At 44.9% G+C, this 27792-nt stretch overlaps 1 protein-coding gene across 2 annotated transcripts; it reads right to left on the bottom strand.

The window, feature by feature from the left end:
* LOC139548407 (tyrosine kinase receptor Cad96Ca) lies at window positions 1–27715 on the bottom strand. 2 transcript variants are annotated; one of them, XM_071358087.1, is made up of 12 exons: window positions 25455–27715; window positions 22025–25399; window positions 21806–21898; window positions 13859–14087; window positions 12690–12828; window positions 8945–9043; window positions 8301–8461; window positions 7493–7630; window positions 5761–5872; window positions 5439–5538; window positions 3787–3886; window positions 1–419 (listed from the first exon to the last, which is right to left on the bottom strand). In XM_071358087.1, the coding sequence occupies exons 2-12, from the start codon at window positions 22090–22092 to the stop codon at window positions 333–335; spliced, it is 1326 nt and encodes a 441-aa protein (XP_071214188.1). In that variant the 5' UTR covers window positions 22093–25399; window positions 25455–27715; the 3' UTR covers window positions 1–332. The 2 variants fall into 2 exon arrangements, with proteins under 2 accessions (XP_071214188.1, XP_071214187.1); XM_071358086.1 differs by having other exon boundaries at window positions 22025–27715.
* Between the last annotated feature and the right edge of the window lie 77 nt (window positions 27716–27792).

The raw sequence follows: 27792 nt of genomic DNA, 5'->3' as shown, positions 1-27792 counted from the left end.
TGTATCCATTGAGTGCTAATACTCCTTGGTCCAAGATGACCCAGCCAGTAAACCCCTGTTATTATTAAACAACCAATTTTTTGTTGTAATGAATATAAATTGTATTTCCTGAAATATTACACAAGTCATTATTACTTCTTACAGTTTATTTACATAAGTGGCAATAGCACCATTAAGAAAATGTATAATTAACAGAATATCTCATTTCAAATGATTTGAAATGACCATGAGATAGTAGCTTCACATTGTTGACTTCATTATCAATGTCAGGTATCGTATGTACAGTCTATCAGTTTAGATACAGCATCATCTCAAAGCTGACTTGTCAACGTCTAGATGTACTGTTTGACGCTTTTTGAGTCGTGGCTGTCCGTCTCTCCCGTTTCTAGAAGTCTTGGGTTCCCCACGTCCACATAATCCTACAAAGAGATGTTCATTTCAATAAAAGAAGCCCTACGCAAGTCGGTCTATGTATCTGGATCATGCTACTGCTCTGGGGACCTCTGGCTCTGGGGACCTCTGCTCTGGGGACCTCTGGCTCTGGGGACCTCTGGCTCTGGGGACCTCTGGCTCTGGGGACCTCTGGCTCTGGGGACCTCTGGCTCTGGGGACCTCTGGCTCTGGGGACCTCTGGCTCTGGGGACCTCTGGCTCTGGGGACCTCTGGCTCTGGGGACCTCTGGCTCTGGGGACCTCTGGCTCTGGGGACCTCTGGCTCTGGGGACCTCTGGCTCTGGGGACCTCTGGCTCTGGGGACCTCTGGCTCTGGGGACCTCTGGCTCTGGGGACCTCTGGCTCTGGGGACCTCTGGCTCTGGGGACCTCTGGCTCTGGGGACCTCTGGCTCTGGGGACCTCTGGCTCTGGGGACCTCTGGCTCTGGGGACCTCTGGCTCTGGGGACCTCTGGCTCTGGGGACCTCTGGCTCTGGGGACCTCTGGCTCTGGGGACCTCTGGCTCTGGGGACCTCTGGCTCTGGGGACCTCTGGCTCTGGGGACCTCTGGCTCTGGGGACCTCTGGCTCTGGGGACCTCTGGCTCTGGGGACCTCTGGCTCTGGGGACCTCTGGCTCTGGGGACCTCTGGCTCTGGGGACCTCTGGCTCTGGGGACCTCTGGCTCTGGGGACCTCTGGCTCTGGGGACCTCTGGCTCTGGGGACCTCTGGCTCTGGGGACCTCTGGCTCTGGGGACCTCTGGCTCTGGGGACCTCTGGCTCTGGGGACCTCTGCTCTGGGGACCTCTGCTGTGGTTCTAAAGTGACAGGACAGGTGTAACCTGCAGGATGCCTACAGGAAGTTTTACTGTCTATAGTCAGTCCACCTTTTTTAATATCAGATGAAGGTAAAGAGGCGAGGAGATGAAGATACTATTCTATTGGGATGGACCACATGACCAGAGAGATTAATACACTATTCTATTGGGATGGACCACATGACCAGAGAGTTCTAAAACCAGGGTGCCTAGTGGTTAGAGGAGGCAGGTAGCCTAGTGGTTAGAGGAGGCAGGTAGCCTAGTGGTTAGAGGAGGCAGGTAGCCTAGTGGTTAGAGGTGGCAGGTAGCCTAGTGGTTAGAGGTGGCAGGTAGCCTAGTGGTTAGAGGTGGCAGGTAGCCTAGTGGTTAGAGGTGGCAGGTAGCCTAGTGGTTAGAGGTGGCAGGTAGCCTAGTGGTTAGAGGCAGGTAGCCTAGTGGTTAGAGGCAGGTAGCCTAGTGGTTAGAGGTGGCAGGTAGCCTAGTGGTTAGAGGTGGCAGGGAGCCTAGTGGTTAGAGGTGGCAGGTAGCCTAGTGGTTAGAGGTGGCAGGTAGCCTAGTGGTTAGAGGTGGCAGGTAGCCTAGTGGTTAGAGGAGGCAGGTAGCCTAGTGGTTAGAGGAGGCAGGGTGGCCTAGTGGTTAGAGGAGGCAGGTAGCCTAGTGGTTAGAGGAGGCAGGTAGCCTAGTGGTTAGAGGAGGCAGGTAGCCTAGTGGTTAGAGGAGGCAGGTAGCCTAGTGGTTAGAGGAGGCAGGTAGCCTAGTGGTTAGAGGAGGCAGGTAGCCTAGTGGTTAGAGGCGGCAGGTAGCCTAGTGGTTAGAGGCGGCAGGGTGGCCTAGTGGTTAGAGGAGGCAGGCAGCCTAGTGGTTAGAGGTGGCAGGTAGCCTAGTGGTTAGAGGTGGCAGGTAGCCTAGTGGTTAGAGGAGGCAGGTAGCCTAGTGGTTAGAGGCAGCTAGTCTCGTGGTTGGAGCGTTGGGCTAGTAACTGAAAGGTCGCTAAATTGAATCCCCGAGCTGACAAGGTAGAAATCTGTCGTTCTGCCCCTGAACAAGGCAGTTAACCCACTGTTCCCCAGTAGGCCGTCATTGTAAATAAGAATTTGTTCTTAACTGACTTGCCTAGTTAAATAAAGGTTACATTTTTAAAATTAAATGTCAACGAATACAGCAAAGAGCTGCTGTTTTTATGAGTGAGTTCATGTTTAACTTTTAAAAGCCATAAAATGCACGTTCTTCCTATTTCCACTCAGAGCTACAACAAGCACTGCAGCTGCAATGAATGAGTCTCAAAGTGTATCGATAGTCTTGTCTTGTTGTTACTAACGGCTTGAGTCTTTTTTTATATTGAAGAATATTTCTCTGTTCGTGAACTTCTGCACAAGACAAAAATAATGCAGTGACTTGAGTTTCTTCTAGAAGACGGTGTCCCTTTATTGGTCAGTGGAGGAGAGAGGAGGGAGGAGGGAGGAGAGAGGAGGGAGGAGAGAGGAGAGAGGAGGGAGGGAGGAGGGAGGGAGGGAGGAGAGAGGAGGGAGGAGAGAGGAGAGAGGAGGGAGGAGAGAGGAGGGAGGAGAGAGGAGGGAGGAGAGAGGAGGGAGGAGGGAGGAGAGAGGAGGGAGGAGGGAGGAGAGAGGAGGGAGGAGAGAGGAGGGAGGAGAGAGGAGGGAGGAGAGAGGAGGGAGGAGAGAGGAGGGAGGAGAGAGGAGGGAGGAGAGAGGAGGGAGGAGAGAGGAGAGAGGAGGGAGGAGAGAGGAGAGAGGAGAGAGGAGAGAGGAGGGAGGAGGGAGGGAGGAGGGAGGGAGGAGAGAGGAGGGAGGAGGGAGGAGAGAGGAGGGAGGGAGGAGAGAGGAGGGAGGGAGGAGAGAGGAGAGAGGAGAGAGGAGGGAGGAGAGAGGAGGGAGGAGGGAGGAGAGAGGAGAGAGGAGGGAGGAGAGAGGAGAGAGGAGGGAGGAGGGAGGAGAGAGGAGAGAGGAGGGAGGAGAGAGGAGAAAGGAGAGAGGAGAAAGGAGAGAGGAGGGAGGAGAGAGGAGGGAGGAGGGATGTTGAAAGGCGGACCGTCAGTCTGCTGCTCTCTCCCTCCCTCCTCCCTCCCTCCGCTGAGATCGATCATCAGACGCAGGTACCATCAGCCCAGTAAAATATAAAGCTAAATGATTTAAATTCATGTTCGCTAAGCGGTGCTTCATGGGTAATACAACCACTGATCTATTACCGGTGGGATCATAACCTCAAAAATGGGTTCAGAAGAACAACAATGCATTGGCAGGGCAATTCAATCAAAGCCAATATGTGGTGATAATGTGTTGGGCCTATAGCCTACTGCACAGACCTCATTACTACTGTACTGTTTTTCATAGGTTACATAGGCTGACGTTTTTTAAAATCATGTTTAAAAACAATTCTTTGACAGTGATCTCGACTCAAAAAAGGTTGGTGACCAATGCTATAGACGAATCCAAAAGCCTAGAAGATTCTATTGCTATGAGTTTAACTGTCATAGAACTCCACAGAAGAAGAAGAAGAGGTGGATGGAAGGTGGCTTACTGAATCATTCTCCATGATGTCCTCCAGGATTCTCACTATGTCTGAGAAGGAGGGCCTGGAAGTGTAGGGTTCCATCCAGCAGTTTCGCATTATCTGCAGTCTAAAGAGGGAGAGAGGGGAGAGGGAGAGAGAGAGGAGAGAGGGAGAGGGGGAGAGAGAGAGGAGAGAGGGAGAGAGAGAGAGGGAGAGCGAGAGGAGAGAGGGAGGGAGGGAGGGAGAGGGAGAGAGGGGGAGAGGGGGAGAGGGAGGGAGAGAGGGAGAGCGAGAGGAGCGAGAGAGAGAGAGGAGAGAGGGAGGGAGGAGAGAGGGAGGAGAGAGGGAGAGAGGGAGGGAGAGGGAGGGGGAGAGGGAGGGGGAGAGAGGGAGGGAGAGAGGGAGGGAGAGAGGGAGGGAGAGAGGGAGGGAGAGGGAGAGAGGGAGGGAGAGAGGGAGGGAGAGAGCGAGAGAGAGAGCGAGAGAGAGGGAGGGAGGTAGGGAGAGTGAGGGAGGGAGAGAGAGAGGGAGAGGGAGAGAGCGGTAGTTAGAGTGAGGGAGGGAGGGAGAGAGAGAACGAGAGCTAGTATGCATCCCAAATGATACCCTGTTCACTATATAGTGCACCCCTATGGGCCCTGGTCAAATGTAGTGCACTATATAGTGAATAGGGAGCCATTTCTGACGAAGCCCTAGAATACTTTCAACCTATCGGCTTCATCCAGTATTCCACAGAGGGCCTTGTGCATGCCTGGGTTGTGTTCAGGCTTTTAAATAAAGAGGTCCTACCTAAACTTGTACAATAAGGGTTAAATAAAGAGGTCCTACCTAAACTTGTACAATAAGGGTTAGTGTTAAATAAAGAGGTCCTACCTAAACTTGTACAATAAGGGTTAGTGTTAAATAAAGAGGTCCTACCTAAACTTGTACAATAAGGGTTAGTGTTAAATAAAGAGGTCCTACCTAAACTTGTACAATAAGGGTTAGGGTTAAATAAAGAGGTCCTACCTAAACTTGTACAATAAGGGTTAGGGTTAAATAAAGAGGTCCTACCTAAACTTGTACAATAAGGGTTAGTGTTAAATAAAGAGGTCCTACCTAAACTTGTACAATAAGGGTTAGTGTTAAATAAAGAGGTCCTACCTAAACTTGTACAATAAGGGTTAGGGTTAAATAAAGAGGTCCTACCTAAACTTGTACAATAAGGGTTAGTGTTAAATAAAGAGGTCCTATCTAAACTTGTACAATAAGGGTTAGTGTTAAATAAAGAGGTCCTGCCTAAACTTGTACAATAAGGGTTAGTGTTAAATAAAGAGGTCCTACCTAAACTTGTACAATAAGGGTTAGTGTTAAATAAAGAGGTCCTACCTAAACTTGTACAATAAGGGTTAGTGTTAAATAAAGAGGTCCTACCTAAACTTGTACAATAAGAACACAGATTTTTGTTTTGTGCCCTACTGAACATGACCCTGTCGCTGCTGTAACCACAACACTATCAAATATTTTTTACTTATTTAAATTTAACTAGGCAAGTCAGTTAAGAGCAAATTATTATTTACAATGACGGCCTACACCGGCCCAAACCCGGACGACGCTGGGCCAATTATGCGTCGCCCTACGGTACTCCCAATCACGGCCGGTTGTGATGCAGCCTGTGATACAATGTCACGGTCACTTACATCTCTGGCCTGCAGCCCTCGGGGTCTTTGTTCTTGTGACCGGCACAGATGTGATAGACGACGGCCTCTGAAGTCTCCAGGTCATGGTATGGTAAGGTGCCTGGTAACCACAAGTACCCAACTGTGTTATGTCCAAGGTGTTATAATTATATTTAATTTAGAATTTGTTCTAATTTATTTATCTGGGTAAATTAAAAAAAGGTCAGATAAATACAAGATATCAGGCCTGTCATCCTTATGGACACTGGGCAGCCAACTATACAGGCTTGTAAATGATGTTAGACATTTTTTTGTTTCCATTGTTTATGACCACGAAACTCACCAAATGTCTGTATCTCCCACAGCACGATGCCAAATGCCCACACGTCCCCCTTGAAGCTGTAATAGTTGATTCTGAAGTACTCAGGGGGGTACCAGCGTAGGGGCACACGTTCCTATACACATAACCACACATTGGAAACAGTTACCCTTTAAAAACTCACACCGAAACCATTATCACGTTAAGTCCAGTTTCCTGCGACAGATTAAGTCTAATCCTGTCCTAAAAAGCATTGTCAATCTTCCTGTGACTGGTCTACCCCCCCCATGAATTTGCTACAGTATAAAGTAATCTGACCCGTACTGCCTACCAAGCAAAAAGGTGCTAATTTAGTCGAAAATGAGTTGCTACATTAAATACGTGCTTAATCATGTGGACAAGTATCCTGCCTCTATTGTATTGTGTTCAGGAGAAAATGGGGGACATGTTAGCAGTAACTGCATAAAGTTACTGTGAAACCAAAGTAAATAAAAGCAGTTACTGTCTTTTTACTTGGTAGGGCAGCATAGGTGTTTCAGGTTTCTGCCAGTGTGTGTGTGTGTGTGTGTGTGTGTGTGTGTGACTGACCCCTGTGTGTGTGTGACTGAACCCTCTGTGTGTGTGTGTGTGTGTGTGTGTGTGTGTGTGTGTGTGTGTGTGTGTGTGTGTGTGTGTGTGTGACTGAACCCTGTGTGTGTGTGTGACTGCTGAACCCTGTGTGTGTGTGTGTGTGTGTGTGTGTGTGTGTGTACCCTGTGTGTGTGTACCCTGTGTGTGTGACTGAACTATGTGTGTGTGTGACTGAACTATGTGTGTGTGTGACTGAACTATGTGTGTGTGTGTGTGTGTGTGTGTGTGTGTGTGTGTGTGTGTGTGTGTGTGTGTGTGTGTGTGTGTGTGTCTGAACCCTGTGTGTGTGTGTGTGTCTGAACCCTGTGTGTGTGTGTGTGTGTGTCTGAACCCTGTGTGTGTGTGTGTGTGTGTGACTGTGTGTGTGACTGAACCCTGTGTGTGTGTGTGTGTGTGTGTGTGTGTGTGTGTGTGTGTGTGTGTGTGTGTGTGACTGAACCCTGTGTGTGTGTGTGTGTGTGTGTGTGTGTGTGTGTGTGTGTGTGTGTGTGTGTGTGTGTGAACCCTGTGTGTGTGTGTGTGTGTGTGTGGCTGACCCCTGTGTGTGTGTGTGTGTGTGTGTGTGTGTGTGTGTGTGACTGAACCCTGTGTGTGTGTGTGTGTGTGTGTGGCTGACCCCTGTGTGTGTGTGTGTGTGTGTGTGTGTGTGTGTGTGTGTGTGTGTGTGTGCGTGTGACTGAACCCTGTGTGTGTGTGTGTGTGTGTGTGTGTGTGTGTGTGTGTGTGTGACTGAACCCTGTGTGTGTGTGTGGCTGACCCCTGTGTGTGTGTGTGTGTGTGTGTGTGTGTGTGTGTGTGTGTGTGTGTGTGTGTGTGTGTGTGTGTGTGACTGAAACCTGTGTGTGTGTGTGTGTGACTGAACCCTGTGTGTGTGTGTGTGTGTGTGTGACTGAACCCTGTGTGTGTGTGTGTGTGTGACTGAACCCTGTGTGTGTGTGTGTGTGTGTGTGTGTGTGTGTGTGTGTGTGTGTGTGTGACTGAACCCTGTGTGTGTGTGTGTGTGTGTGTGTGTGTGTGTGTGTGTGTGTGTGTGTGTGTGTGTGTGTGTGTGTGTGTGTGTGTGTGTGACTGAACCCTGTGTGTGTGTGTGTGTGTGTGTGTGTGTGTGTGTGTGTGTGTGTCTGACCCCTGGGTATTTCCTGCGACTGCTGCGGTGGCTCTTCATGCGGGTCAGGTCTCTGGCCAGACCAAACTCTGACACCTTTACCTCCCAGGGGAACGTGCTCACCATGATGTTCCTGAGGGCCAGGTCACAGTGCACCACCTGGAACACAACACAGATCCCAGAACAGTTACTGTCACCTGAACGGTATGTAACACTGTCTGTAAGGACAGATCCCAGAACAGTTACTGTCACCTGAACGGTATGTAACACCGTCTGTAAGGACAGATCCCAGAATGGTTACTATCAGATGTACTGTTGTTGTATGTTTGGGCTACCGCCTGTAAGAACAGATCTCACATCAGTTACTGTCACCTGAACGGTATGTAACACCGTCTGTAAGGACAGATCCCAGAACCGTTACTGTCACCTGAACGGTATGTAACACTGTGTGTAAGGACAGATCCCAGAACAGTACTATTTTCTGACTGTACTGTGTCTATCATGATGTTCTGTAGCTGTGTGTAAGGACAGATCCCAGAACAGTACTATTTTCTGACTGTACTGTGTCTATCATGATGTTCTGTAGCTGTGTGTAAGGACAGATCCCAGAACAGTACTATTTTCTGACTGTACTGTGTCTATCATGATGTTCTGTAGCTGTGTGTAAGGGTTTACTGTCTGTAAGAACTGGTCATAGGTCACAGTGCACCAACTGGAACACAGACCCCAGAACAGTTTCTGACTGACTGACTGGTCCAAGAGCAGTTAATGCCAGTGGCCGTTTGGTGTCATAAGAAATGAGTGGGAGGAGGAGGAGGAAGCTGGGTACCATTTTGGATCGCAGGTGTTCCATGGCCAGTGCGATGTGATAGGATGCGATGGTGAGCAAGCTCTGTAGCTCAGGGTCACAGGTCAGTTTGTCTCTGTGGGTCTGAAGGAAGCTCCGCAGGGTTCCGTAGCTCACAAACTCCATGATCAACACATAGGGTTCTGGGAGGACACACACACACACACACACACACACACACACACACACACACACACACACACACTAGAATTCAGCTTGCAGTAGTTGTGGGTAATATATTATAGATAAGGCGCCACTCTTTTTCTATTCTATATGAAGACAATGTAAATAATGCAGTCACCCAGAGTGGTTAAATATAGCACACTATAAAAGTAGGGTGACGTTTGGGACGCAGCCCTGAAGTTCAGCTCGTTTTCCCTCCTTAACCTCAGTGGTGTTCCAGTCCAGCAGTTGGAGGTGCTGTCTGTTCTTACCCTCAGTGGTTCTCCAGTCCAGCAGTTGGAGGTGCTGTCTGTTCTTACCCTCTGTGGTGTTCCAGTCCAGCAGTTGGAGGTGCTGTCTGTTCTTACCCTCTGTGGTGTTCCAGTCCAGCAGTTGGAGGTGCTGTCTGTTCTTACCCTCAGTGGTTCTCCAGTCTAGCAGTTGGAGGTGCTGTCTGTTCTTACCCTCAGTGGTGTTCCAGTCCAGCAGCTGGAGAACGTTCTTGTGATGCACCAGCTTCCTCATAATGGATACCTCCACCTCTATACGCTTAGGGGTCACACCTACAGGACAAAATGGATGCTATTAGTGGAAACCAGATTGAACTCAGGGTTTTACTCGCATATTTATTTAATTCAACCTTTATTTAACCAGGAAGGGCTCATTGAGATTTTAAATATCTTTTTCAAGAGCGTCCTGGCCAAGATAGGCAGCACCAAGTCATTACACATTTACAGACATGAAAAACGACAGGTAATCTAGTAAAAAATATAGAATTTACAGTAGTATAACAAAATCATAAAACAGCAAATTAAAAACATTGACAGGTCAGGCAATCAGCCTCAAAATCCTTCATCAATGATTTAAAAACACCAATCGGGACAAGTTCTTCCACTTTAAGAGAGACGAGGCACAACATTAAATGACAGTATCATCAGCATAAAAGTGAAGTTGTATATTTAGCATAATTTCTGTCAAAATTATTTATATAAATAGAATAAGAGGGGACCAAGTACAGTGCCCTGGGGCACACCATTAAGGACAGACAATTTAACAGACATGAGCCCATCAAATTGAGAGCACTGAGTTCTATCAGACAGATAGTTAGCAAACCATGCAACTGCATTCTCCGAAAGACCTACACTCAACAATCTCTGCCTCAGTATAGCATGATCAACTGGATCAAAAGCCTTAGAGAGATCATTAAAAAGTGAGACACAGTGCTGTTTTTTGTCAAGGGCTTCAGTGATATCATTTAAAACCTTCATGGCTGCTGTAATTGTGCTATGCTTCTTCCTGAAGCCCGATTGGTACATTGATAAAATAGAGTTAGCTGTTCACTCACAAGGGTTTCAAGTATTTTCACCAGGGGTGACAGCTTTGAGATTGGCCTATAATTATTTAAAATAGTTGCATCTCCCCCTTTTAAAAGTGGTAGGACAAATGCTGATTTACAGATCTTTGGAATTTCATTACATTCCAGGGTTAAATTGAACAGATATGTAAGTGGTTCAGCTATGAAATCAGCTGCCAGATTTACAAAGCAGGGATCCAGAAGATCAGGACCTGCAGGCTTTCTCTGATCTAAGGATTTCAGGGCTTTATGTACCTCCTGCACTGAGAATGGCAAAAAGCTAAAAGTTTGACCAGCTCTCACTGGTTCATCCACACAGGGTTGTATAGAGACAGAGGACACTGGTTCATCCACACAGGGTTGGACAGAGACAGAGGACACTGGTTCATCCACACAGGGTTGGACAGAGACAGAAGACACTGGTTCATCCACACAGGGTTGGACAGAGACAGAGGACACTGGTTCATCCACACAGGGTTGGACAGAGACAGAGGACACTGGTTCATCCACACAGGGTTGGACAGAGACAGAGGACACTGGTTCATCCACACAGGGTTGTATAGAGACAGAGGACACTGGTTCATCCACACAGGGTTGGACAGAGACAGAGGACACTGGTTCATCCACACAGGGTTGGACAGAGACAGAGGACACTGGTTCATACACACAGGGTTCTACAGAGACAGAGGACACTGGTTCATCCACACAGGGTTGTATAGAGACAGAGGACACTGGTTCATCCACACAGGGTTGTACAGAGACAGAGGACACTGGTTCATCCACAGGGTTGGACAGAGACAGAGGACACTGGTTCATCCACACAGGGTTGGACAGAGACAGAGGACACTGGTTCATCCACACAGGGTTGGACAGAGACAGAGGACACTGGTTCATCCACACAGGGTTGGACAGAGACAGAGGACACTGGTTCATCCACAGGGTTGGACAGAGACAGAGGACACTGGTTCATCCACACAGGGTTGTACAGAGACAGAGGACACTGGTTCATCCACAGGGTTGGACAGAGACAGAGGACACTGGTTCATCCACACAGGGTTGTATAGAGACAGAGGACACTGGTTCATCCACACAGGGTTGGACAGAGACAGAGGACACTGGTTCATCCACACAGGGTTGGACAGAGACAGAGGACACTGGTTCATCCACACAGGGTTGGACAGAGACAGAGGACACTGGTTCATACACACAGGGTTCTACAGAGACAGAGGACACTGGTTCATCCACACAGGGTTGTATAGAGACAGAGGACACTGGTTCATCCACACAGGGTTGTACAGAGACAGAGGACACTGGTTCATCCACAGGGTTGGACAGAGACAGAGGACACTGGTTCATCCACACAGGGTTGGACAGAGACAGAGGACACTGGTTCATCCACACAGGGTTGTACAGAGACAGAGGACACTGGTTCATCCACACAGGGTTGGACAGAGACAGAGGACACTGGTTCATCCACACAGGGTTGTACAGAGACAGAGGACACTGGTTCATCCACACAGGGTTGGACAGAGACAGAGGACACTGGTTCATCCACAGGGTTGGACAGAGACAGAGGACACTGGTTCATCCACACAGGGTTCTACAGAGACAGAGGACACTGGTTCATCCACACAGGGTTGGACAGAGACAGAGGACACTGGTTCATCCACAGGGTTGGACAGAGACAGAGGACACTGGTTCATCCACACAGGGTTGGACAGAGACAGAGGACACTGAATCAAACAGCCTACCAGATGATACAAAGTGCTCATTGAAACAATTCAGCATTTCAGTTTTGTCATATACAGCAACAGAGTCCTTCAAATCACATGCCGGTAATTCATTAACGTTACTGTTACCAGACATATACTTAATAGCTTTCCAAAACGTTCTATGGTCATTCAGGTTATCAGTGGTAACAGACATACAATATTCAGACTTGGCCTTCCTGAGAAGAGAAGAACACTTGTTTCGTAACTGCCTAAAAATAAGCCAATCAGCATCAGAATATGATTTCCTTGCTTCAGCCCAGGCTAGATTACGGTCGTGAATAATACAAGACAGCTCAGAAGAAAACCATGGGTTATCCCTCCCTTTAACTCTGAACCTGTGAAATGGGGCATGTTTGTTTACTATTTGGAGAAAACCATGGATTATCCCTCCCTTTAACTCTGAACCTGTGAAATGGGGCATGTTTGTTTACTATTTGGAAGAAAAAAAACATCATGAAAGAATTTCCAGGCAGTTTCCACATCAGGAATAAACTCAATCGTGCTCCAGTCAAAATAAAACAAATTCACGAAAGAAAGCCTGCTTATTAAAACTATTAATTTCTCTTACGAATAAAACGTGGGTTTGTCTTAGGAACCTTAGTATTTCTAACAGCAACAACAGCATAATGGTCACTTAAATCATTACAAAAAAAAACACCAACCGCAGAATATTTATGTGGAACATTTGTCAACATCAAATCAATCAGGGTAGATTTATATTTTGCTGTGCGACCTAGAATTTATATTTAGAAGCATCAGTGCGCCTAGAGGAATTAAGGATTTTAGCTTTAATACCTCAAATATCTTTCATTGTGCCCCTACATTTCTCAACTTAGGCGCACACGTTCTCCTTGTAAAAGGTCAGCGTAGAGCCCTTGTCTCTTTGTGTACATCCAAAATAACACAATATTCCTTATACAGACCCTGGCCCCACTCTCCGAGGGGGTCTCTACAAGAGTTGGGAAATGCAAAAAAAAAAAAAACATTTCCAATTCACACATTCTTATTAATATACACGTGTACATGTGTGAAATAGGACAAATATAAGCCTAGCCTAGCCTAGCCTAGCCTAGCCTACTGTACCCTCTTTGGTGATCTTGCAGGTGAACATGCCGTGTCCCTTGCAGGTTCCCCGTGTCATCCTGGCCTTGTAGAAGACTCCCTCCTTCCCTGCCTTGATGAGCTGCAGCAGACTGAGGTCTGACTTGGTGAAGCGGGGAACCTGGGGGATAATCACATCAATGTGGTTGTTATACTTTTTATAGACTTAGTCAACTTTGTAGACTTTTTAAACTGTATACAACAGTGGAGGCTGGTGGGGGAAGCTATAGGAGGATGGGTTCATTGTAATGGCTGGAATGGAATTAAGGGAACGGAGTAAAATGTGATTTCCATGTGTTTGATAACATTCCACTTCTTCCATTCCAGCCATTACAATGAGCCCGTCCCCCACCAGCCTCCTCTGATATACAATATGGTTATTACCTACTGTACATCATCCATACACACTGTCTGTAGATCCTGTCTGTGTGTGTGTGTGTATAGTCCTATGCGTGTGTGTGAGTGTGTGTGTATAGTCCCATGCGTGTGTGCGTGTGTGTGAGTGTGTGTGTATAGTCCTATGCGTGTGTGTGTGTGTGTATAGTCCTATGCGTGTGTGTGTGTGTGTATAGTCCTATGTGTGTGTGTGTGTATAGTCCTATGCGTGTGTGTGTGTGTGTATAGTCCTATGCGTGTGTGTGTGTGTGTGTGTATAGTCCTATGCGTGTGTGTGTGTGTGTGTATAGTCCTATGCGTGTGTGTGTGTGTGTGTGTATAGTCCTATGCGTGTGTGTGTGTGTGTGTGTGTATAGTCCTATGCGTGTGTGTGTGTGTGTGTGTGTGTATAGTCCTATGCGTGTGTGTGTGTGTGTGTGTGTGTATAGTCCTATGCGTGTGTGTGTGTGTGTGTGTGTGTATATTCCTATGCGTGTGTGTGTGTGTGTGTGTATAGTCCTATGCGTGTGTGTGTGTGTGTGTGTGTGTGTGTGTGTGTATAGTCCTATGCGTGTGTGTGTGTGTGTATAGTCCTATGCGTGTGTGTGTGTGTGTGTGTGTGTGTGTGTGCATAGTCCTATGCGTGTGTGTGTGTGTGTGTATATAGTCCTATGCGTGTCTGTGTGTGTGTGTATATAGTCCTATGCGTGTCTGTGTGTGTGTGTGTATAGTCCTATGTGTGTGTATGTGAGTGTGTGTAGCAAATGTATGCATACCTGTTGTGGTGGCCTCCAAAGCAGTCTGTTAGTGACAGCCCTGTTATTGTTTCTCTGTAGTGATGTCTGCTCCTCAGGGTCCTTCTTCCCCAGCTTCTCTGTCGTCAAGGTGACGGGGGGCGGGCTGGGGGAAGCAGGAGAGAGGAACGGGGAGTCTGGAGTGGAAAGTACATTTCCCAGAGGCCTTCCTCCTCGCAGGTCCCGAATGGTCCTCTTCAGGGAACGATACCTGACAACAGCCAGAAGGGGAGGATGTTCCGTGTATAGATGGTCCATATGGGAATGGCTGACAGAAAATATACTATGTCGTACAGGTCATTCGGGAAAGTATTCAGACCCCTTGACTTTTTCCACATTTTGTTACGTTACAGCGTTATTCTAAAATTGATTAAATAGTTTTTTCCCCCCCCCTCATCAATCTACACACAATACCCCATAATGACAAAGCAAAATGTTATTTATTTTTTTTGCCATTAAAAAAATAAATAATTATGCACGTAATCCATTTACTTAAGTATTCAGACCATTTACTCAGTACTTTGATGAAGCACCTTTGGCAGTGATTACAGCCTCGAGTGGTCTTGGGTATTACGCTACAAGCTTGGCACACCTGTATTTGGGGAGATTCTTCCATTCTTCTCTGCAGATCCCCTCAAGCTCTGTCAGGTTGGATGGGGAGTGTCGCTGCACAGCTATTTTCAGGTCTCTCCAGAGATGTTCGATCGGGTTCAAGTTCGTGCACTGGCTGGGACACTCAAGTACATTCAGAGACTTGTCCCGAAGCCACTGCTGCATTGTCTTGGCTGTGTGCTTAGGGTCGTTGTCCTGTTGGAAGGGGAACCTTCGCCCCAGTTTGAGTTCCTGAGTGCTCTGGAGCAGATCTTCATCAAGGATCTCTCTGTACTTTGCTCCGTTCATCTTTCCCTCCCTCTTTCCCTCTTTCCTGACTAGTCTCCCAGTCCCTGCTGCTGAAAAACATCCCCACAGTATGATGCTGCAACCACCATGCTTCACAGACGTGACACTTGGCATTCAGGTCAAAGAATTCAATCTTGGTTTCATCAGACTAGATAATCTTGTTTCTCATGGTCTGAGAGTCTTTACGTAACTTTAGCAAACTCCAAGTGGGCTGTCATTTGCCTTTTACTAAAGAACTGATTGGTGGAGAACATCAGATTCTTGGTCACCTCCCTGACCAAGGCCCTTCTCCCCCAATTGCTCAGTTTGGTCGGGCGGCCAGCTCTAGGAAGAGTCTTTGTGGTTCCAAACTTCTTACATTTAAGAATGAGGGAGGCTACAGTGTTCTTGGGGAAATTCAATTGATTGGACATGATTTGGAAAGGCACACACCCGTCTATATAAGGTTCCAGTTGACAGTGCATGTCAGAGCAAAAACCAAGACATGAAGTCGAAGGAATTGTCCGTAGAGCTCCGAGACAGGATTGTGTTTGAGGCACAGATCTGGGGAAGAGGGTACCAAAACATTTCTGCAGCATTGAAGGTCCCCAAGTGGCCTCCAACATTCTTAAATGGAAGAAGTTTGAAACCACCAAGACTCTTCCTACATGTCTGCTCTACCCAAAATTACAACCAACTAATTGCTGCATTACCACAAAAATGGAAGATGCAATTAGAACGGAGAAAAAGTAAGGAACTTGTCTGTCGGCCCTGCATTAAAGAACAGAAATGGTTAAAGAAAATTGTGATGAATAAAAACATATACCAATTAAGGATCAACAAAAATGTACAGCTGTGCCATATAAATTGCAAAATAGTTGGGAAGAGATTTTCGATGTACCCATTCCATGGCACGTGGTTTATGAATTGACACGCAAAACAACGTCGGATTCAAAACTTAAACTTTCTCAATTTAAATGATTATACAAACGTCTTGCAATCAATAGAATGTTATATATATGGGGGATACAATCTGCAGATTCTGCTGTGAGGAGGCAAAGTCATTAGATCATTTATTTTGGTACTGTCCATATCTAGTTCGTTTTTGGTCACAGGTCGAGGAATGGCTGTAGAATTGCAACATTTGCCTAGACCTAACGCTGCAGATAGCAATACTGAGTGATTTGAAAAGTCATAGTCAATCAATAATATAATAATTATTTTAGTTTGCCGAAAGGCACCTAAAGGACTCTCAGACCATGAGAAACAAGATTCTCTAGTCTGATGAAACCAAGATTGAATTATTTGGCCTGAATGCCAAGCATCACATCTGGAGGAAACCTGGCATCATCCCTACGGTGAAGCATGGTGGTTGCAGCATCATGCTGTGGGGATGTTTTTCAGCGGCAGGGACTGGGAGACCAGTCAGGATCAAGGCAAAGATGAACGGAGCAAAGTACAGAGAGATCCTTGATGGAAACCTACTCCAGAGCACTCAGGACCTCAGACTGGGATGACGTTTCACCTTCCAACAGGACAATGACCCTAAGCACCCAGCCAAGACAATGCAGGAATGGCTTCAGGACAAGTCTCAGAATGTCCCTGAGTGGCCCAGCCAGAGCCCGGACTTAAACCCGATTGAACATCTCTGAAGAGACCTGAAAATAGCTGACAGAGCTTGAAAGGATCTGCAGAGAAGAATGGGAGAAACTCCCCAAATACAGGTGTGCCAAGCTTGTAGCATCATACCCAAGAAGACTCAAGGCGGTAATCGCTGCCACAGGTGCTTCAACAAAGTACTGAGTAAATCTGATATTTCAGTTTTTATTTTTAATAAATTAGCAAAAATCTCTAAAAACATGTTTGTTTTTTTTGTCAATTGGGGTATTGTGTATAGATTGATGAGGGGGGGAAACGATTAATCAACTTTACATTAAGACTAGCGAAACAAAATGTGGAAAAAGTCAAGGGGTTTGAATACTTTTTTATTTTTATTTTTTATTTTTTAAAATTTGTATCCCCTTTTCTCCCCAATTTTCGTGGTATCCAATCGCTAGTAATTACTATCTTGTCTCATCGCTACAACTCCCGTACGGGCTCGGGAGAGACGAAGGTCGAAAGTCATGCGTCCTCCGAAGCACAACCCAACCAAGCCGCACTGCTTCTTAACACAGCGCGCCTCCAACCCGGAAGCCAGCCGCACCAATGTGTCGGAGGAAACACCGTGCACCCGCCCCCCTCAGTTAGCGCGCACTGCGCCCGGCCCGCCACAGGAGTCGCTGGAGCGCGATGAGACAAGGATATCCCTACCGGCCAAACCCTCCCTAACCCGGACGACGCTAAGCCAATTGTGCGTCGCCCCACGGACCTCCCGGTCGCGGCCGGCTGCGACAGAGCCTGGGCGCGAACCCAGACTCTGGTGGCGCAGCATAGCACTGCGATGCAGTGCTTTAGACCACTGCGCCACCCGGGAGGCCGGGGGTTTGAATACTTTCCGAAGACTTTCTGAGACTCAAATAATTCATTTGATGATACAGCAGTAGAAATACAAGGATATAACATCTATAGAAGAGACACAAATGCTTATGGGTAAGTGTTGCTGTATATATATATATATATTCAGAGCCATATCCATGTAATGCTTAGAGAAGATCTTATGTCAAGTGTTATTGAAGTGTTGTGGTTGCAGGTTTACTTGGCACATCTAAAGCCTCTTCTTTTAGGGTGTTGCTATAGGCCACCAAGTGCTAACATACATTATCTAAATAATGTGTGTGAAATACTTGATAGTGTGTATGTGATGTAAACAGAGAGGTCTACTTTCTTGGGGACCTGAATATTGACTGGTTTTCATCAAGCTGTCCGCTCAAGACGAACATTCTCATTGTAACCAGTGCGTGTGGGTGTCAGTGGTGTGCACCAGAATGTGGTAAGGATCATCATCGTCTTCATCATCCCACCAAGCCTCATGATTGTGGTCAATGTGTCCGTGGGAAACTGTCCTCAGTGCAGTAACCATGCTCTCTCAGATGTGGTATCCCACCTGTTAATACCTCTTTTCTATAACTTTGTGTGAAATCTATTATTGCAACGGCAAGTAAAATATACCCATTGTGTTTTATAGAAATGCAAGGTATTTAATGTAAATGATTTTATGCTTACTGCTAATGTTTTTTATACTGTTCATTTTTTCTGAAAATAAATTTGAAGTGTATATATATATATTTTTTTAATGGTCTAGGGGGGAGTGTATGAATATTTTAAGATAATACACAACGCAGAGGACTAGAGGTCAATAGGGAATTAACGATCAATGGAAATCGTTTTTTTCCCAGTTCAACATCTGGTTAGAATCTGTGTAGGGGTTTCAGTCCTGGACTCATCGCTACTTGTGACAAGATCTCATTGGTCTGAATGGTCTTTGAGCCTGAAACAGGATACTTGTTATTTGGCCATTGGCCCAATTTTACTGCAAGGAATTCTAATTGGTCAACCACAGGCTAGAGTTGGGGGTTATAATTTACATCCTGTCCCCTTTGTTCTGTGGAGAAAACTGAGGACAGGGAAGAATGAACATGCACCTGTTAAGAAACTGACTGTTAGAACTGTTAAGGCCCCATGGATTGATGAGGAATTGAAAAACGGTGTGGTTGAAAGAGATGTGGCAGAAGGAGTGGCTAATAAGTCTAGCTGCAGTCTGACTGGCTGAAATTATGTGACTCAACTCAACAAAAAGAAGAAGAAACTATATTATGAGGCCAAGATCAGTGATAATAAAGAATGATGGAAAAAAATTATAGTCAGAAAGACAAATTCAACTCCATCTTTCATCGAATCAGAAGCTTATTCATCACAAAATCATTTGATGTTGCTAATTATTTAAAATGATTACTTAATTGGCAAAGTGGGCAAACTTAGGCAGGAAATACCAAGAACGAACAGTGAGCCACCTTATTCATGCTTTAAAAAAAGAAAAACGAAAGAAAAGCATTGCAAGTTTGAATTTTGTAAAATTAGTGTGGGAGATGGAAAACAATTACTGTTATCGATCAATTATGACAAACCTCCTGGCATTGACAACATCGATGGAAAGCTACGGAGGATGGTAGCTGACTATAGCCACTCCTATCTGTCATATCTTTAATCTGAACCTTTGTCCCCAGGCCTGGCGGGAAGCCAAAGTACTTCCGAATCCAATAAAAAAAAAAGACACACACATATACACTAAAGCAGCCTTTACTGGTTCTAACAGCAGACCTATAAGCTTGCTATCAGGTCTTAGCAAACTGTTGGGGGGAAAAATGGTGTTTGACCAAATACAATGCTATTTCTCTGTAAACAAATTAACAACAGTCTTTCAGCATGCGTATAGAGAAGGGCAGTCAATATGTACTGCACTGACACAAATGACTGACGATTGGTTTAAAGAAATTGATAATAAGAAGATTGTGGTAGCTGTACTGTTAGATGTCAGTACAGCCTTTGATATTATTGACCCCAACCTGTTGTTGACAAAACTTATGTGTTGTGGCTTTTCAAACTCTGCAATATCGTGGATTCAGAGCTATCTAATAGAACTCAACGTTTTTTCTTTAACGGAAGCTTCTCTAAATGTCAAACATGTAGGGTGTGGTGTACCGCAGGGCGGCTCTCTAGGCCCTCTACTCTTTTCTATGTTAACCAATGACCTGCCACTGGCATTAAAACAAAAGCATGTGTGTCTATGTATGCTGATAATTCAACCATACACGCATCAGCAACAATAGCTTATGAAGTCACTGAAACCCTTAACAAAGAGTTGCAGTCTGTTTTGGAATGGATGGCCTGTAATAAACTGGTCCTGAAAGCACTAAAACTATTTGGTTTTGGGTACAAATCATTCCCTAAGTTCTAGACCTCAGCTGAATCTGGTAATGAATGACGTGGCTGTTGAACAAGTTGAGACTAAATTACTTGGTGTTACCATAGATTGTAAACTGTCATGGTCAAAACATATAGATTCAATGGTTGTAAAGATGGGGAGAGGTCTGTCCAAAATAAAGAGATTTGATACCACACTCCAAAAAGCAAGTCCTCTAAGCTCTACTTTTGTCTTATCTTGATTATTGTACAGTCGTGTGGTCGAGTGCTGCAAGGAAAGACCTAGTTAAGCTGCAGCTGGCCCAGAACAGAGCAGCACGTCTTACTCTTCATTGTAATCAGAGGGCTGATATAAATACTATGCATGCCAGTCTCTCTTGGCCAAGAGACTGACTGCATCACTTCTTTTTATAATAAAGTCCTGTTTTTACCAAGCCTGTTCTGCTCATCTACAAGTAAACCTGACATTTCCAAGTACTGAGTATAACTGAATCTGTTGTTTAAGATCCCAGAGTATAACTGAATCTGTTGTTTAAGATCCCAGAGTATAACTGAACCTGTTGTTTAAGATCCCAGAGTATAACTGAACCTGTTGTTTAAGATCCCAGAGTATAACTGAACCTGTTGTTTAAGATCCCAGAGTATAACTGAATCTGTTGTTTAAGATCCCAGAGTATAACTGAACCTGTTGTTTAAGATCCCAGAGTATAACTGAACCTGTTGTTTAAGATCCCAGAGTATAACTGAACCTGTTGTTTAAGATCCCAGAGTATAACTGAATCTGTTGTTTAAGATCCCAGAGTATAACTGAACCTGTTGTTTAAGATCCCAGAGTATAACTGAACCTGTTGTTTAAGATCCCAGAGTATACCTGAATCTGTTGTTTAAGATCCCAGAGTATAACTGAATCTGTTGTTTAAGATCCCAGAGTATAACTGAATCTGTTGTTTAAGATCCCAGAGTATAACTGAACCTGTTGTTTAAGATCCCAGAGTATAACTGAACCTGTTGTTTAAGATCCCAGAGTATAACTGAATCTGTTTAAGATCCCAGAGTATAACTGAATCTGTTTAAGATCCCAGAGTATAACTGAATCTGTTGTTTAAGATCCCAGAGTATAACTGAATCTGTTTAAGATCCCAGAGTATAACTGAACCTGTTTAAGATCCCAGAGTATAACTGAATCTGTTTAAGATCCCAGAGTATAACTGAATCTGTTTAAGATCCCAGAGTATAACTGAATCTGTTGTTTAAGATCCCAGAGTATAACTGAACCTGTTTAAGATCCCAGAGTATAACTGAACCTGTTTAAGATCCCAGAGTATAACTGAATCTGTTTAAGATCCCAGAGTATAACTGAATCTGTTTAAGATCCCAGAGTATAACTGAATCTGTTTAAGATCCCAGAGTATAACTGAATCTGTTTAAGATCACAGAGTATAATTATAGACTGCTAATAAGGCTGATCTGTAATTTAATGGAACGCTAGAATGATTGATCTGTACCAAGTTGAAGGGATGGTACCATTTTCAAAACACATTTGAAAAAGACAGAGTCTGCAGTAACCTAGGAGATTTTCAGACTGTTTTTGGAAGCTCCTCTATTCCTGTTGCTTTTCTTGTTATTGCTTTCGTCAAAAGCCTTCCCCAACTTCCTCCATTGTAAAGGTTTCATTCAGGAATGAGTTTGAGGTTTATCCAGCCCAATTTCCAACCGATTCTTTAAGTTACAAGTATAATTTAAGTCCTCATCAAAACACAGATGGTATATTGTTGCCTGAAAATAGGTTAGCAAAACCATTCTTCCAGTTATCCATTACACAATTCCTCTGATGATCAAGTTCACCATTTTCCAGTATGATTTCAATTTTTTTGTAACTATTTTTGTACCTGCTTATTAATTTAATTCCAAAATTGCTGAAGGTTGTTAATTTGCGGTTGTTGGGAGAAGCAGTGCTTGGCTCCTTCTGAATCTCCTCTTATACAGTATCTACAGTCTACATTGTCTAAGTCTACATTGTCTAAGTCTACATGTCTAAGTCTACATGTCTAAGTCTACACAGCTTTCCTTTTCTCAGCGCCCCTACAGTACTAGCTGACAGAGGCTCACGTAACTTCAAACCGCAACGTTTAATCGAAAAAGTAGAATACAGACCATTTCTCACAAACCCATTGAGGTGAGCTGTCTTACTTTTTGAGCCACAGAGTCCCCAGCACTATGAAAACCAGGACGGTGAGCAGAGACACCCCGATGAGGAGGTAATGAGGTAGGTCCAACTCCATGCTGGAAGTGACAAACGAGACTTTAGGTACAAACAAGCACAAAAGATAGGTCCCACTATGTACTTAACTTTCAGACATATAAGTATTCACATAAGATTACATCGAGGTAATTTCAGGTGGAACTCACTTGGATAATTGGGTGGTTGAATTGTTCAAGGAGGCCATCATGTCATCCAGACACTCATCCTTGTTCATGTAGACAGACAGGATGTCAGTGACGAGTCAGAAGTCCTTGTTAAAAAAAACAGAGACCTCCACCTACCTACTTGTCTAAGCCTACCTGTCCTCTCAAAAAGGGCCCCTGGTGAGGATACATCTGTTTCATAACACACTGCACAAAAAAAATTTTTAAACTGGCACTGCCCAACAATAGACTTGGACAACGTCTAGACCTAACTCACAGAATGATTCTCTGTAGATAACAGTGATAGCAGGCTATCTGCTTTTCTCTGAGACCCCCTGAAGAGAAGACACCCATTGAGAGGAAATAGAATACATCATATCCTGTGTTATCGGAGTCAGAAGGATGGGTTTTTTGTTTGCTCAAGAACCACACAGCACGGAGGGGAAATGCACAGTAGCATCTCGTGGTTTTCAAAACCCCTGACGCGGAGACCGAGCTGGCTGACTGACAGAGACACTTACAGCATCTATACAAATGAACACTTAGGTCCACGAAATGTTGAGGAACTATTCGTATCGTATGACCTTTTTCCCAGATCAATTATGGGGCAGTGAAGGATATAATGAATAGGAATGATATGATCTATATGGAGGAGTACGAAGCAGACAGCCAAATTGACAAACTTCTTCAGTTGGAAATAGATGCTTCACAGTGGAGCTCGGTCCCATCTGCGTCCCAAACGGCACCCCATTTCCTATACAGTGACACTACTTTTGACCAGGGCCCATAGGGCTCTATGAAAGGAATAGGTTGTCATTTAGGACGCAACCCCGCTGTCTGTAGAGTTTTTTGGGTCAGGCATAAATAACATGCTGCGAGTCTTTGTTTCGGGGGAAGTAACCGTTCCGTTCCGACCACCACAACTGCTAGCTGGTCTGTTCTGCAGAAAGTGACACGGGCTAAAAGTGAAGGTTAGGTTTCCGCTTACAGTAACTAACTCAACTCACAATACCTAGACCTACAGGATGGGGCTGCTTGCAAGCATGACTGGAGCACTCACACTCTGACACGTACACGCACACACACGTCAGACAACTGCACGCACACACACAAGAAAACCAACCCATCAACTGAATGCCTTAATTGCATCTGTTGTATTGAATGTGTTGCTTGGATATTAGTTACAGATCAACAGTTTCATCACACCATATACAACTACATTTTTTTTTTTTTTTTTTACAGTTCATATTCAAATGCATCTGTTTTAATGGCTTATTTACAAAACACTTTATGTACATTTTCAATGTCAGTGCAATATCACTTTAATTCTTTAAACACTTTTTTTTTTACAAAATAAAAAGATAATTTCAATTAATACATCTCTTTCCAAACATAAGGAGGACAAAAAGTAATAATTTCAGTAGTAGACTGCACTATCTGCCAACGGGTCATACCATCCTGCCACAGAGGGAGGGGGTGTACACTGGTCAGTTAATAAATTAGCCCTGGGCTTCACAAGATTGAAATGCTCATGGGGAGTGTTTAAAAAAAAGAATAATGTTTTCTGCCTGGCCTGGAATCAGAACTAAATGTAGCTGACTGGATCTGAGGTGAACCAGTAGGGCCATGGGTTCCAGGATGGCATCTCTGTGCTCGCTGCTGGTAAAGAGTGCTGAAGATGTGGTAAAGGGCAAGGTATAAAATGCCACCCTATTCCCTACCTGGCGCACTACTTTTGACCAGAGCCCTAGTCAAAAAGTAGGGCACGACATAGGGGATAGGGTGCTGTTTCTGACGCAAGTCTTAATTTCCTGTCTAGCTTAAATTTGTCTCAGCGCAGGGCACATCTAGCCCATACAGCAGAGGGTCCAGAGCCACTGCATCTCTACAAACCAAGTCCCAAATAGGGCACTCCAAAGGGTATATGGGGGATGCCATTTGGGACTCGGCTCAAGCAAAATGTAGAAAGCCGCTTTGTTTGACTCGGATATGCGGTTCAGATATCCACACTAACTCACTACTTAGTATGAAGCAATGTATTGGGCAGGCATTCTAAGTGCTACTGTATGCTAGTGTAAACATTGGAACATAGGACTGTTCTATTGGAATGAAGTGACGTACATTGTATATACAAAAGTATGGATACCCTTTCAAATGAGTGGATTTGGCTATTTCAGTCACACCTGTTGCTGACAGGTGTATAAATATTGAGCACACAGCCATGCAAACTCCATAGACAAACATTGGCAGTAGAATGGGCCTTACTGGAAGAGCTCAGTGACTTTCAAATGTGGCACTGTCATAAGATGCTCGTTAAATGTCTGCCCTGCTAGAGCTTCCACGGTCAACTGTAAGTGCAGCTCACCTGTGAAGTGGTAGGCCACACAAGCTCAATACCGAGTTCCAAACTGCCTCTGGAAGCAATGTCAGCACAAGAACCGTTCGTCGGGAGCTTCATGAAATGGATTTCCATGGCCGAGCAGCCGGGCACACAAGCCTAACATCACAATGCGCAATGCCAAGCATCGACTGGAGTGGTGTAAAGCTCTCAGCCATTGGACGAATTTGGGTTTGGCGGATTTCATGTTTGGTGGAGAAGGAATAATGGTCTGGGGCTGTTTTTCATGGTTCGGGCCCCTTAGATCTAGTGAAGGGAAATCTTAACGCTACAGCATACAATGACATTCTAGATGATTCTGTGCTTCCAACTTTGTGGCAACAGTTTGGGGAAGGCCCTTTCCTGTTTCAGCATGACAATGCCCCCGTGCACAAAGTGAGGTCCATACAGAAATGGTTTGTCGAGATCGGTGTGGAAGAACTTGACTGGCCTGCACAGAGCCCTGACCTCAACCCCATCGAACACCTTTGGGATGATTTTGGAACTCCGACTGCGAGTTAGGCCTAATCGCCTAACATCAGTGCCCGACCTCACTAATGCTCTTGTGGCTGAATGGAAGCAAGTCTCAGCAGCAATGTTTCAACATCTAGTGGGAAGCCTTCCCAGAAGACTGCAGGCTGTTATAGCAACAAAAGGCGTGACCAACTCTATATTAATGCCCATGATTTTGGAATGGGATTTTTCGACCAGGAGGTGTCCACATACTTGGTCATGTAGAGTGTATTTAAAATATTGGACAAAATTCCCTATAACATTCAATAGTTATACATCGTGGGGGGGGGGGGGGGGGGAGATAAATATTTAAAAAAGACAAAAGAATGTTCAGTAAATCAATCTGCATTAATCTGACAAGGAAAATAACATTTCATTCAACGACAGAAATTTTATCCAGTGCATCCATGATGATCATAATCCCCCCCCCCCCAAAAAAAAATAGAGCAGCAACAACTTTTGAAGGGGGTCAGGGGCTTTAAAATCCCCTAGCATTCACCTAGCAATCCCCTAGCATTCACCTAGCAATCCCCTAGCTTTCACCTAGCAATCCCCTAGCATTCACCTAGCAATCCCCTAGCTTTCACCTAGCAATCCCCTAGCATTCACCTAGCAATCCCCTAGCTTTCACCTAGCAATCCCCTAGCATTCACCTAGCATTCACCTAGCAATCCCCTAGCATTCACCTAGCAATCCCCTAGCTTTCACCTAGCAATCCCCTAGCATTCACCTAGCATTCACCTAGCAATCCCCTAGCTTTCACCTAGCAATCCCCTAGCATTCACCTAGCATTCACCTAGCAATCCCCTAGCATTCACCTAGCAATCCCCTAGCTTTCACCTAGCAATCCCCTAGCATTCACCTAGCAATCCCCTAGCATTCACCTAGCATTCACCTAGCATTCACCTAGCAATCCCCTAGCATTCACCTAGCAATCCCCTAGCATGAATCTGGAACTTGCTTGGAGGACAACCTCACGATAAGAGAACGTTTAGAAATCATAAATAATGAGAACCGTCGAGTATTGTATTGTTTTCCAGGGAAGAAACAAGCATCTGTTCACAGCGGTGACGTAAAAACATGGCCGCTCTACAGAAGAGCTGCTACTAAAAGCCAGACAAAAAACAAAATATATATAATGACTTTAAAGTTAAGGTGAAATAAAATAAAGTGGTTCAGGTGCATTCTTCCAGTACACTTTGAATACTTCAGAAATACGTCCTTCCTTCCTTAAGGTAATCACATATCTATAAGTGATTGGATAGCTATAATCGAAGGTTACCACCATGGTACTTTCACCTACCCAACCACTTCAGCTCTGTGATTACTTCAAGGAATGTAGGAAGCATGCATTTCTCAAGTATTGGAACAAAAAGGGCAACGTCTCCTCTGACAGTCCACTGAACTAAAATCTCCTGATAATGCAGTCTTTCTGCCCAAATCGGTCGTCACTAGTTACCACAGCCACAATGTCATAATTATGGCTAAACCCCATCGATTTCTAAAACTTATCTTCTTAAAAATCTGTTTTTAAACCTAACCACACTGCTAACTTTATGCCTAAACCTTAAAATCAAGAACAAAAAGCCAATAGACAATTTTGACTTTGTGCCTGTGGTAACTAGTGACAACCGCCCCCAATCAGGTTTGATTTTTCTCAGAGCACTAAAATGTGAGCCTTTGATTGGCCAGTAGAATCTGTGTAACACTTTGGCTTGACTATGTCACATCTCTGCCAACTCGACATGGAAACACATGTATGACAGACAGAGAAGCAGACATTTGGCTAGCGGCTTGGCCACAAGTCATGCACAGATCAAGCGATGGTTTACTTCACGTGCACTACCGTAGAGTCTTCCTAGTGTTGTTAAAAAGACGCCATGACACCTGTCAGCATACCTGCCATGAAACGTTGGTAATCACTAACCATCATAGTGTGTTATGACATATTATATCATACTTATGACAGCGCTATGAAGACCAAATGACAGCGCACTTTAAGTAGTGTTTCACCACAGATTATTTTATCTAGCAGCTGATGGAAATGATAAAAACATGGTATTGTTGAGAGAGTGGAGCAGTGAGGACTAGATACAACATGGTATTGTAGAGAGAGTGGAGCGGTGAGGACTATATACAACATGGTATTGTAGAGAGAGTGCAGCGGTGAGGACTAGATACAACATGGTATTGTTTAGAGAGTGGAGCGGTGAGGACTAGATACAACATGGTATTGTTGAGAGAGTGGAGCGGTGAGGACTAGATACAACATGGTATTGTTGAGAGAGTGGAGCGGTGAGGACTAGATACAACATGGTATTGTTGAGAGAGTGGAGCGGTGAGGACTAGATACAACATGGTATTGTTGAGAGAGTGGAGCGGTGAGGACTAGATACAACATGGTATTGATGAGAGAGTGGAGCGGTGAGGACTAGATACAACATGGTATTGTTGAGAGAGTGGAGCGGTGAGGACTAGATACAACATGGACATTTGACAGGCAGTCCTAGTCAGCATCCCAAATGGCACCCTATTCCCTATGGGCCCAGGTCACAAGTAGTGCACTATATAGGGAATAGGGTGCCATCTGGGATGTACCCTATTCATTTACAGTATCAGACTAACTCCCTACAACGTACTGTAGACAAACAGTAGAGACGACAACAACCTTTAAATGAACCAAATTGTGCATAAAAAAAATACATCTCTATAAAATAAGTATTTGGAGAAAGAGAAAACAAATAAAAAATATATAGATATATATATACAGTGGGGAGAACAAGTATTTGATACACTGCCGATTTTGCAGGTTTTCCTACTTACAAAGCATGTAGAGGTCTGTAATTTTTATCATAGGTACACTTCAACTGTGAGAGACGGA

This window comes from Salvelinus alpinus, chromosome 21 (assembly GCF_045679555.1).
Source record: "Salvelinus alpinus chromosome 21, SLU_Salpinus.1, whole genome shotgun sequence".
NCBI lineage: Eukaryota > Metazoa > Chordata > Actinopteri > Salmoniformes > Salmonidae > Salvelinus > Salvelinus alpinus.
The sequence above is the reverse complement of the archived record's forward strand: the minus strand, read 5'-3'. Positions and strand labels throughout refer to the sequence as shown.